The 11,906-nt window shown below is 60.0% G+C and overlaps 1 protein-coding gene across 1 annotated transcript; it reads left to right on the forward strand.

Annotated features, from left to right (window-relative positions):
- Positions 1-4,279: 4,279 nt before the first annotated feature.
- Positions 4,280-6,556, forward strand: EMIHUDRAFT_101304 (hypothetical protein; the record flags this gene model as incomplete). Its single annotated transcript, XM_005774497.1, has 5 exons — positions 4,280-4,323; positions 4,394-4,622; positions 4,891-5,067; positions 5,143-5,391; positions 5,444-6,556. The coding sequence occupies 5 exons, from the start codon at positions 4,280-4,282 to the stop codon at positions 6,554-6,556; spliced, it is 1,812 nt and encodes a 603-aa protein (XP_005774554.1).
- Between the last annotated feature and the right edge of the window lie 5,350 nt (positions 6,557-11,906).

Consider the following 11,906-nt stretch of genomic DNA (forward strand, 5'->3'; position numbering starts at 1 on the left):
TGGGCTTGCTTGCTCCCTTAGCCGGGAGCAAAAATGCAAGAAAAGGTTCAGTAAGAACATTCTTTGTGTTCGTGGACTCTCAGTCTAGCGGTGCTTGTGCTTGCGCAAAATGCGCAGCGCGAGCGGGCCGGCTGCATTACAGCCGTTGGATTTTTCATGTGGCACACGGCAGGTCGATGAAGCTCTTCGCTAGCAGACTTCCACCGCCATCCAATGGGTAGGCGTGCCGTGTGATGATAGCCTCCTCTCCTGCATCATGTCAGCCAACCCTCTGCAATTCAGCGCGTACTGCGAGAGCTCATAAACAGTAAGCAGTTTGGACCGGACGACAACGCGATGCTTCGGGAGGCCGGTAGCAAAGATCAGCAAGGATCGTCGCACTCCTGCTCTGAAGTAGTGGAGCATTATGTGTTGTTGGATATTGCTATAGCGGCTCCAGCAGCTCAGCAGCAACGCGCAGTCAGGAGCACCAGTGGAGCGGACAACGAGATGCCACAGCAGATGCCTTGAAGGACAGTCCCCGCACTGTGACCGTGCCTCGCGCATAGGTCCAGGCTGGCCTCGTGGCTTAGACTGACCGCGCCGGAGGCCGGCGCGCTAAACCGAGAGACGTGAGTGCGACCAACACGAGCTCGTAAGAAGAGTTTAGCTTTGCAGCAGAAAATGTGTCGCTCCCGCCTTGACACACAAACCCACAAGTTTAATGTGGCTTGCGCGTCTGTCTTCCTCGAGGTTTCATATACTGCTCAACCCACCCGCCGTCCGGCTCTTCCCAACGTCTCAATAACACTAACAAACACACACACACGAACGACGCTGCTAGCGACTGACAGGCAGCGCCACGAACGAAGAAAGTGTAATAATTACTCTAGGGAGCTGCAGCTCGGAAGGCATGTTGCGCCAGCACGGTACTCATCAAACAAGGAAAGGCTCCACCCGAAAAATGGTCCACGCGGGTAGGTAGTAGGTGACGAGAGAGCGCATCTCCGAAACGCGGCGGCGAGCAAACTTCAGCGCGCATCACTTAGAGCTCTACTCTGCCCTCTAGTCACCGAGCACACCATTGCCAACCGCGGTCGCTGTATCTCATGGCGCTCTCGCTGACTCAAGCTGGTCCCTCCACGAACACATCTGGATGACTCGGACTGACTTGGTGCCGGGCGACTGCACGCTGTGTGTGCGGCTCGCCTCGTCCCACAGCCCTTTGCTTCATGAAATTCCTCCTCCCCCCCATTCCAGCACCTGCTGATTCAACAAGCGGATTGAATCACCCATCATCTGCTCCTGATGTGTCCTAGTCAACCGCACTGCATCCGGTGTGGAGGGCCATTCTTCCCGCAAGACGGCAAGACCACTTCCAAGCCACCACCGCCGCCACTGCACCACCGCCGCCACTGCACCACCGCCGCCACTGCACCACCGCCGCCACTGCGCTTGTTTTGTCAAATGTTGTACATGCTTAAATAAAAGAGTACAACAATGGTATCATGAGATCAGGACGGCGGTACCGTACCGGCCCACGACTGGGTGCTGCACAGAGGCGTGCTGCCACACATGCAGGTGGGCCAGCATCATCCCACGAAGTGGCACACACTTGAGCGCGACATGGGCATCCGGGACAATGGGCATGGCTGCAAGCTCAATACCCTCTCTCTCACGCTCCAAAAGCTGGGATGCGATCGCGCGATTGGAGGCGCTGAGGCTGCAAAATCCACTCGACATCATCTCGACAACTAGCTCGTGAAGCTCGCCCCCGTCAGTATGCATGCCAGTGCCATCCTCATTGAGATAAGTTCCAGTGTTGCGCGTCGCCTCAAAGCCCCCAGGGAACTGGCCGCATCGCAGGAACTCCTCGATCCCCATGGTGTGATTTGCTGCGGCGCCCCGCACGTGCGCTGCGCCGCCCACAAAGCCGCTGATTGAGTCGTGGATGTTGGTCAGGCCACGCACGCCCTTGCCGAGCAACTTGCCAATAGCAGAGACAGAGCCTGTCATGCCACCTGGGTCTTCTGCTTTGCCATCGAGGTCCTTTCGATCCCGCACAAGCTCGCGCAGCGCGCCAAGCAGGAGGCCCGCATCATCGCGCAGGATGCCGGTCGCGTCCACCGACAGCAAGACGCGAAGGTGTTCGCGTGAGAGCTCACGGAGAATGTCCGAGTAGCCAGGGACCACTTGCGCTGCCCACTCGTGGTCCTCGGGTCTCATTGTCAAACTTCTGAAGTGGCCCACCAGAGGGTACGTGATGATGGGCTGGCCTGGAAAGTGCGGGTGTTTGCCCGTTCTTCTGCAGCCGGGGAGAGCGGGCACCAAGACGTCGAGACTCTGGACAGCAGCCTTATCTCCCACTGCTGGAGGCAGGATCTGCACACCCTGTGCCAAGGGCTTGACCACGCTGCCCATGTGGCGCCTGAGAGTGGGGTGGAAGGCCACGTCTGAAAGGTTTGAGATTGGACCTGGCCGGCCGCCCTGTGTTTTGTGAGCAACACTCAATGACGAGGCATCCGGCTTTGTCAGTTGCGAGACACATTCGCCACAGAGGCCAGTCGAATGCACAGAACCGGTGATGATTGCACTGCAGCAAACGCATCTGGTGCTGGCATCGCTGCAGCGACGCTTTTTGGCGCTGCGCTGTCGCTGCGCCGCCGCCTCATCCCGGCGCTCTTGCTCCTTGATAGCCGTCTTGCGGCGGAGCGCCAGGATGTGGCCCGCGAGAAAAGTGGTGTTGGCGTCATGGGTCGAGATGGGGTTGCCATCAGGGACCAGGGCCGCAATAGGCAAGCTCCTCGCGCTGCGGAGCACGCGAGCGAGTGGCCCTGTGTTTCGGGCCCACACAAGATCGCGCATCACGTCTCGGGGGGAGGCGCCCATCGCGCCGCTCGTGCCAGCGGCGCGGGAGGAGCGGCGCAGGTTGCAGTCATCGTCCCTGCTCAGTAGTTCAGAGTCGGTGCTGCTGCCTTCCTCGAGGGTAACGTGTTCTGCCTCGCTGGTGTCGATCGATGATCGCCGCGTCGAGACGTGAGGAGCCTCGCCGCTGCAGCTCTCAGCCGCGGTGCCGCCGCTGCGCAACGGTGGCAGCTTGCCGCAAGTCCACAACGACTCACCAACCGTACTCTTTAGGCGCTGCAGCAGGCGCCAGTCGGCGCGTGTGGTCACTGCCAACAGTGTGACGCTCCTGGGCGAGTCGACGGCGCTCAGCACGAAGGTACCACCTCCCTTAAGCTGGATGCTAATCTCCGGCGAGATGACCAACGAGTTGAGCTGCGCGCGTTCCTCCCTCGTCGCAACAAAGGTTCGGCTGCCATCAATGAGAATGGGATGCACAGTTGCAGAGCTGGCCAGCTCGACGCACTCCTGGCCCACCCAAAGCCGGAGAGCGTGCGTCGTGATGGGGGGCAGCCGTAGAAACACCTCCTGCTCAGACACCAACCGCAGTTGATTGCGATTAACCATGGCAGCAAACGCATTTGCAGTGAGGAGGCTGAGCTGGTCGCCAAGCTGAGCAGCAGTGGTGCAGGTAAAGCACTTGCCCCACTTCTGGCTGCTGCCCTTCGAAACGCTTTCCAAAGTGCGGCGCAGCCTCCAGCCGCACGCGCCGGGCGCGAGCAGGTGCTCTTGCGACCCGCGCTCCTTGGGCGGATCCTCGACTACAGCAAGCACACGCGCTGCATAGTCGACCGACCAGTTGAGAGAGCACGAGCTGCAGTCAATCAGCTTTGAGCCATTGAGCCGCAGCCCTTTCAGCCCCTTTGGGAATTCGCCCTTTGAGGGGAGCATGCCGAGCTCAACCTCCTCGAGAGGGCGGCTGGAGGACCCGCACGCGGCACGCACGGCTTTGAGCAGGTCATCCCCAGAGTCAATCGGCTCATGTGGCAGTGGGAGGCGGAGCAGCTCGCGCAGCTGCTGCTGCTGCGCCATCCGTGCAGGGTCTGGTGTGGCTGGTGCGGCTGAGCTCAGGGGCGCGGGGTCAGAAACCGGAGGGTCATCTGGCGCCCGGCCACCTTTCGTCTGCACCGCGCGCCAGGCGCGCTGCTTTGCCTTCCAGAGCCTCCACGACTGGTTGTATATGACCACCGCCTCTTCGCGGGCACTCCTTTGGGCCAATGATCGACTTGATGGCGGCGGCGCGAGCGGCTTGTGGTGAATCACATCCTCTGGGCCCCTGTGGCAAAAGTCACTTCGCCATTGCGCGTGGTTGCTGTACCACTCGTGCAGCTTAAAGCGATACTTAACTTGCGGCCCGAGCTGGTCCAGGGCGTGGTGCACAAATGTCGTCGGAAGCATGAGAGCGTTTGGTGGTCGAGCAAACGGCCCGTGGAACGACAAGTTCCTTCCTCGGGCTGAAAAATTAGGAATCATCTAGAGTTCTCATCTGAAGCATCAAATTCCTCCTCAGCGACCCGGAGACCTTCGCCGCGCAGTACTTTGGGCTGCTGTCGTGCGAGGGGCAGGGCCTGTACCCACGTGAGAATGTCCGAGCAGGCTACGTCCAGCTGCGGCCGGAGAGCGTTCGCTTTTGCCTGCCGAAGCAGCGGGAGGCCTTCCAGCTGTACCAATCTCGATGGTTCCAGTACCTCGTGGCTTCGGCCATCGCAGCCAACTTCATGGTCAACATTGCCGAGAAGGTGAGCCGCGGGGTGCACTTCAGGGATAAGCTTCGGCTTTTCAGACTCCAGCCCGTTGAATACAGGAATGGGATCCGTACGCCACGCAGCTTCGACCGGGGCTGTGGCTCGGCTTTGAGTCGGTCTTTGTCTCCTTCTTCTGCTGCGAGCTGCTGCTAAACTTTTACAGCGTTGGCTTTCTCTTCTGGCGCACCAACGCGGCATGACTTCCATGTCCTCATCCTGCCGTCACGGGCACGCGCCTTCACACGCCACATGGTGTGAGCAGGCTTGGAACTTTTTTGACCTTCTTACCGCCGTCATTGGGTGCGCGAGCCTTGCTGCGATGTCGCTGCACGCCACCGATTTCCCCGCCGCGCTGCGAAACATCCGCAATCTGCGCGCATTCCGGGTCGTCCGTCTATTCAAGCGCTTCCGTAACCTCAACCGCGTCTCCTCTGCGCTCGTAAAGGCACCCCAGGCATGGCGAGCGCTTCTCTTACCCGAGGAACCCCCTTCGCATATTCAGCTTCCGAAATAGGCGGTCCCGGGCATGGCGAGCGCCTTTCTCCTCACTACGATCGTACTCTGCTTTTACGCGATCCTCGGCGTCGACTTCTTTGCCATGTCGGGCGCCGACGGCGACTGGTCCGTCCGGAATGACAACGTGCGCCGCGGAGTGTGCACCACCGAGGAGGTCGAGGAGGGCTCGTGCAGCCTCGAAGCCTCTGTCTCCTCCGTCACGCTGCGCGGGCTCACGTACGGAGAGGAGCCCGCGCCGTACAAGAGGGTGCGAGGGTCACTTCGAAGGGTGAACTCTGATCTCTGATCTGCTGCCATAGGAGTACTATGGCAGTTTCTCCCGCGCTCTGTACACGCTGTTCCAGGTGCTCACGGGGGATTCCTGGGCGGAGACAGTATCCCGACCAGGCGTCTTCACTGCGCGCGACGGCTTCTGGGTGGCCACGTACTACGTATCGTTCGTCCTCCTAACACAGCTGGTCCTCATCAACGTCGTCGTCGCGGTCCTCCTCACCGGGTTCGACGACTACGAGGAAGATGAGGGCCTCACACTGGCCGAGAAGCTCACTGCCCTGCTCGAGAGCGAGCGAGTGGAGCTACTTGACGTGTTCGCGACGTGGGACAGCAATGGCTCGGGCGCAGTTTCGAGGGTAGAGTTCCAGCGGGCATTGCTCGCCCTGGGATACCGAGGGGACAATGAGCTGCTGCACCACCTCTTCAATGCGGTAGACAGCCGCGGTGCGGGCGAGATCCGGGCGGACGACTTGCGCGCTGTCGTCTATGGCCACGCCCGGCGATCGCACGTGCGCGCAGCAGAGAAGCGCACCGCCAAGGAGGAGGTAGTGGCTCTGCGCGCCGAGCTGCAGGAGGTCAACACGCGGATCGAGGAGCAGATGGAAGAGATGGGTCAGCTCCTTGACGTCGTGAAGGACCTGGTGGAGAGGAACTTGCCGCCCGAGCACAATTGGAGAGGCGGGGAGAAGCGGGACGACGATCCTACTGGCGGGGGGCCGGCGGGTAGCGAGCCGACCAGCGGCGAGACCCACCACCGGCAGCTTGCTCTGGCGCCACGCTTCCCGAGGCTCTCGCCACGCCAGGTGCCTCCACGCCAGCTGCCGCCATCCGCTGCCGCGCACGGGCAAACGAATCTCGCAGGGACCGAAGGTGGGAAGTCGGCGAGACCATCGTCGCCGCGGCAGCACGTCGTGGATGTGGATGAGGCGGCACTCCGGGAGGAGAAGCCTGTCTACCGGGCCGCCGCTCCCTCACCTAGCGCCGAGAGCGAGCCAGCCGAGCCGGGCGCGGCAATTCAAGCCGTGCTGACACGCCACGACAGCGAGAGGCTGGGCGCGGAGGGGAGCGGCGAGCGGGCGGGCGAGCGGGGAGTAGCGGGCGGCCTGCGAGGAGCGTTGCGCTGGTTGTCGCTGACGTAGCCACAAGATCCACACGGGCGGGGCCCTCGTCGCATGTCTGTTTTTAGGCTGCAGATTGCACCAGTGTTGAGCATATGTAGGTAATTAAGCGGGCAGAATTGAGCTGCGCGCTTTGGTGGTAAAATTCTTTTCTCAAACAGTGCGCGCCAGTCCCGTGCCCAGTGTGTTGTGCGAGGGAGAGTTTTGCGTGAAATCGTTAGAGGCTGCGCAGGCCTTCCCCGGTTTACAGGTAGTACTTTTTAACACGAGGTTGTTTTTACACGAGCGTCATTTTGACCCACCCACCCTATATAGTTCGTGGGGACCCCCCCGCCGGTCGGTGGTCTGCCCCCGAGGTGGACCAGACCCCCCCTCCGGTCGGTCGCTCTCTCGGCGGCGGGAGGTGTGACGACCGACCCCCCCCTCGGTCGGTGTCCTTGCCGTGAGCCCCTCAAACGCTCTCTCTCCCTCCTTCTCGGTTCTCGCGAACCGCCACGGGCGCTTCGAAATCGCCGGGTTTCACTATGAAAACTAGTTACGCAGCCAAGCGCCAAGGAGACTTCTTCGCCGAGGCCCGAGCAAGCCCGACCCCACACATGTATGTGGAGCATCTACGCAGTCGCAGGCCTGGTCCTGCTTGCCGTCGCTTTGTACAAGCTCTGGCCGCGCTCAAGCGGCTCGTCAACGGGTACAGTGTGTCGCCGGCGAAGCTAATCGTATGGACGACGACGAGTGGAGGAGCAGCCACTGGAACGCGATCATGTCGGGCAGGCTCGGCGACACAGTTCCAGCGGGCGCCCTCGTGAGACGCCGTCCATATCGCTGTTTTCTTTCTTTTCGGAGATCGTGTCGTGTTAGAGTGGTTTGGCGGCATTGCTTAAAACTCTCGGCAGCGGCACCGAGGTTCTACACCATACACGATATACACCGAGCCGCCACCGAGGTTGGAGTGTGTCCAAACTCCGCCACCACCCGCACCGCCTCCCTCGCCGCCTCCACCCCCCCCCCCCCCCCCTCCCCCCCGCCGCCCACGCCTCCTCCCTCTCCACCCCTCCCCTGCCTCCATCTCCCTTCCCCGCCTCACGAGCGGCGGCATGCTCGCGAGCCACACCGCCGCTCTCACGCCGCATCTGGCCTCGCCCCCACGCGCGACCGGCCGCGGCGACCGGCATCGTCGTCAACCTCCTGCGGGGCCGAGATGTCAAAGTCTGCGCCGAGTGAGCCGCAGACGGTCTCGCAGTTCTGTGCCTGAAAGGTTTGACGTATATCTCCCGACCGCCTCCACGAGGGCAGCAAAGGCCGGATCAAATGAAGTCGTCCGCTTTGCGCCTGCCGCAGCACCAACGGTTGCATTCACATGCCGATTCGATCTTCGAACAAACACCTCCGACAATGTCCACAACGTCTGTTCCAGAGGCATCGTATCTGTTGGTTTCCGTACGTCGCCCGTGCCCCTATACCGCTTGCGGACAGCATCCGCCAGAGTGGGTTTCTCGTGGAAGTGCAGGCATGATGGGTGCTTGGGAAGGATCCCAATCTCGCCGTGCTCGCCTCTTTTTAGGGGTTGCCCGTTGCGCGTCGCGAATGGCCCGTTGGGCATTTTCTGGTTTGGCCCCATGAGGAGCTGATCATACCCTTCCTTGAGACGCTTGTGGTGCGGGTCGGTTGGTGCCAGCTTCACACGCTTGACATGCGAAAACGATTTGACGTGAATACTGTGCGAGCCTCGCTGGCCGTCGCTGAGGACGTCGTAACTCGTGGCGGCCGGGAACATTTCCCATTTGAAGGAGGCCACCCCCACGTGCGAGGGCAGGGAGTGCAGCAGTGCGGGCAGGTCAGCACCGGGGACATGCAGGTACTCGTCCACATCGAGGCCACCGACCCACTGTGCACCCCCCTGTGCCGCCCTTTTGATGGCATCGACTTGCATTGCGACTTGTGATTTTGGAGGCGCCCTTGTATAGTTAATCGGGATCATCGTCTGGGCCTGCACTGCCATCTGCTGCACGCTCGAGGAGGTCGACTCGTCGTAGATGAGAAACCTGTGCACGCCCATGCACCAGTGGTGCAGGAGGAACCGCGCCAGATCGAGAGGCTGGTCTTTGACCGACACGCCCACCCACACCGGCGGCAGCTTGCTCACGCTCCCCGCCCATGGCCGGCAGCCAGTGGAGTTAGCCAGCGCCGTCGCGAGCCGCAGCATGTCCGGCGCTTGGTTTGTGGCCTCGTCGTGCTCGACGCACCGCTGAAGTTGTGCATCGTCTCGCTGAGTGAGGAAGCGCTTCATTGCACAGTCCAGCAGCGTGTGCTGCGGCAGTGGCGAGGGCGGCGGCGGCGGCGGGGGGCGCGCGAGATCCCGCTTGCACTTCTCGAGGAAGGGCTGAAGACTGCATGCGACGATGGCGGGCAGCTGGTAATTGAAGAGTGTCTGCGACCGTTGCCACTCAGCCCATGTGCTCAGCCCATGCCCACGCTCGTGCTCGTGCCCATGCCCACGCTTGTGCCCCGGCTTGTGCTCGTGCCCATGCACGGACACCGCGTCGAGGAGCTCTGAGACGCCAGAGCCGTAGGAAGACAGAGCAAAGGCCGAGCAGCCCAGACCGATCACGGAGAAGAAGATGCACAGTAGTTTTGTCAAGCAGAACTTGCCGAAGCGGAAGCCGGAGCGCGTCGAGGTTGGCTCCGTCTCCACGGCGCCCTGTAAACAGTGCTGACGAGTCATATCGTGATCTTCATATCGACCCGCACGCCCTCCTGAGGCGCCGTCCCCACGCTGTGTCTCTTTTTTGGGTGTCTGTGTTAGTGCCAGTGCACAGTCCCGTGAATGTTGCGACCCAACGCGGCCAAAGGATATCCACCTCGAGAACCTCGAGAATCGCGCGACGAATTCTTTTTGTGTGTCATCGAGAGAGAGATTTTTAGCAATACCAAACATCGATGTCGCCCCGACCGACTGTGCCAGTTTTTTGTGAGAGAGAGAGAGAGAGAGAGAGAGAGAGAGAGAGAGAGAGAGAGAGAGAGAGAGAGAGAGAGAGAGAGAGAGAGAGAGAGAGAGAGAGCCCCTTGTACGTCAGCCACCTGACCAGGGGAGGCGCGCGCGCTCTCTCTCTCTCTCTATTAGTAGGCACGACGCGCGCGCGATCTTCGCGGAGTCGGGTGCGCAGAGGGAGGCCGGAGGGAAGCGGTCTTTTCGGCCGACGTCCAGCGGCGCGCAAAAAACCATGTATTCGTAAATTTCTATGCAGGATGCGACAGCCGTCCTCCCACCAAAGCGCCTGACGATCGATCGCCCACGGGATGGACACGAGCTTGCCCGACACGAACAGTGCTGGCAGTGAAGTGTTCTCAGCTCATGAACATGACATTGACATCGGGCAAGTCCTGCGCTCGGCTGGGGTAACCGCAACCGCCTCTTCCGCCTCGCAGCGGCTATCTCGCGTTCAGCGCATCGACGGAGACGAGGAGCTCGTTGAGGAGAAAGGGAACGATGCAGACGCACCAGCTCCCATGTTGTCCAAAGCGATGAGCCGAGCTTCCTCTACCGCCGCCTCGGTCCTAGCTGCGGTGACGAGCTAGCCGTCCATTGGCTCTCAATGCCCCATTCCCTCACCTGAAAATTATGTGTTTCTCCGTAGTTGGAAGACAGCCCTGACGACGAGCCGGAGCTGCCCATCAACTATCACGCGGTCGTGATTTCGAGAGTTCGGGACGCGCACGTTTTCGTCGCATTGATGTGGGTACTCAGCGGCCTTATGTTGGCGGTGGAGGTGATGATGCTGATTGCAATCATGTACTCCATCGCATTCAAGCGATGTAGGAAGATGGACGATTGCCCGTTTGGCTACATGTGCGTGCATGCAACGAGTGCACTCTACGAGACGCTGACTTGCGAGGATTGTGCACTGTCATGCATATGGGGCAACAAATACAGGATGCCGTACAGCGGAACATTCGATCCAAATGTCGAGGCAAAAACCATCTCAGAGTACTGTGAGGGTGTGCTCGATCAACTTCCTGGAGAAGGCTTTGGCATCAATAAGTACATTACGCCAGTATTTTCCACTGACAAGTGCTTCTTTGTGGATAGCAACCGCTCAAAAATGTCGACCCTGGGCGAGGTGACGCTGTACTTGGCCTGCCTTGTCATTTGCGCCTTTGCTGTTCAGGAGCGGATGCAACAACTTTGCATCATGCAGATCCGCAAAGCTTACTTCCCATTGCTGTTCCGATCTCAGCAGTGGCGCTCCGGCGGCCGCGATTTTCTTCTTCCCCTGTTACTCATCGCCACAGAGGTCGTCTCGGAGTGTGTCTTGCTCCCACTGGTCCCCGCCTCCTTTACGCTCCTCCTTCTCTTCACTGGCATGCAAGCCGACAACATTCTCCTGGCCGGTGTTGGTATTGCATTCGTGCTTGAACTGGACGACATTGCGGCGCATTTTATGCTCACGTATCCGCAGAGGACAGCAGTCAACGACATTCTAAACAGTATGGTCGCTGAGAGCCGCAACCAAAGAGTTCAAAACATTCGCTTCAAAGAGCAAAGAATCTTGGCAGTGCTGCGGGGTGCATTCATCGGAGTCACGTTCTATGTGCTCTTCCATGCCAGTAGAACTGTGATGTGCGAGTTCATCTTCAGGTACATGATAAATCTGAGCTTCTGGTGGAGCATCGCCCCCTGCTGCGTGGAGATGCTGGCACCCATGATACGCGCGTACATGTCCAAGGATCACTGCCTGCGATCGCTTGGAGCGGGTTTCGTCTCCTTGATCGGAAGTGCGCTCTACTACACGCTCGGGGGGTGCTTCTATGCCTGCTTCCTGGCTCTTGGCTGGTTCATCTACTACCACTACCTCCCGGATTCCATATTCCTGATGTTCCTTTTTTGGGATCGGAACAAAATTGTGGACGGCAATGGAGACGCATACACTTCCAACACCTGTACGAGCGAGCCCGAAGATTGGGCATATAGTTGCATCAATTGGTACGAAATTTCTCAAGATGAGGCGACGTGCGATGAACTGCTCAGTGAAGGATCACTTACATGCGAATCGGACTTTTGTCCGACCTGCGCTTACTTCGACTACTGTGACAAGTCTTGCGGCTACGGTTACTGCTCGGATTATTGGCAAAACATGCTGGACCCCGCAGACGGAGCAACACCAACGGCATCGCAGATGCCTGCCAATGTCCTTCCTCTTAAGCGGTGGGAATTTGTGCCTCTGAACGCAGCTGGGAACAATCGCGATGAGTAAGCCTTCGCCGCAGCTCGCGAACCCCTGGGGAGGAGGGGGCTCGAGGGTAATATAGCTCATAGCGTGAGCGAAGCGCGTTTTCCTTTCGCTTGTGTTAGTGCCAACAGAGCCCGTAGCGC

This window comes from Emiliania huxleyi, assembly GCF_000372725.1.
Source record: "Emiliania huxleyi CCMP1516 unplaced genomic scaffold EMIHUscaffold_31, whole genome shotgun sequence".
In the NCBI taxonomy this organism is placed as follows: Eukaryota; Haptophyta; order Isochrysidales; family Noelaerhabdaceae; genus Emiliania; species Emiliania huxleyi.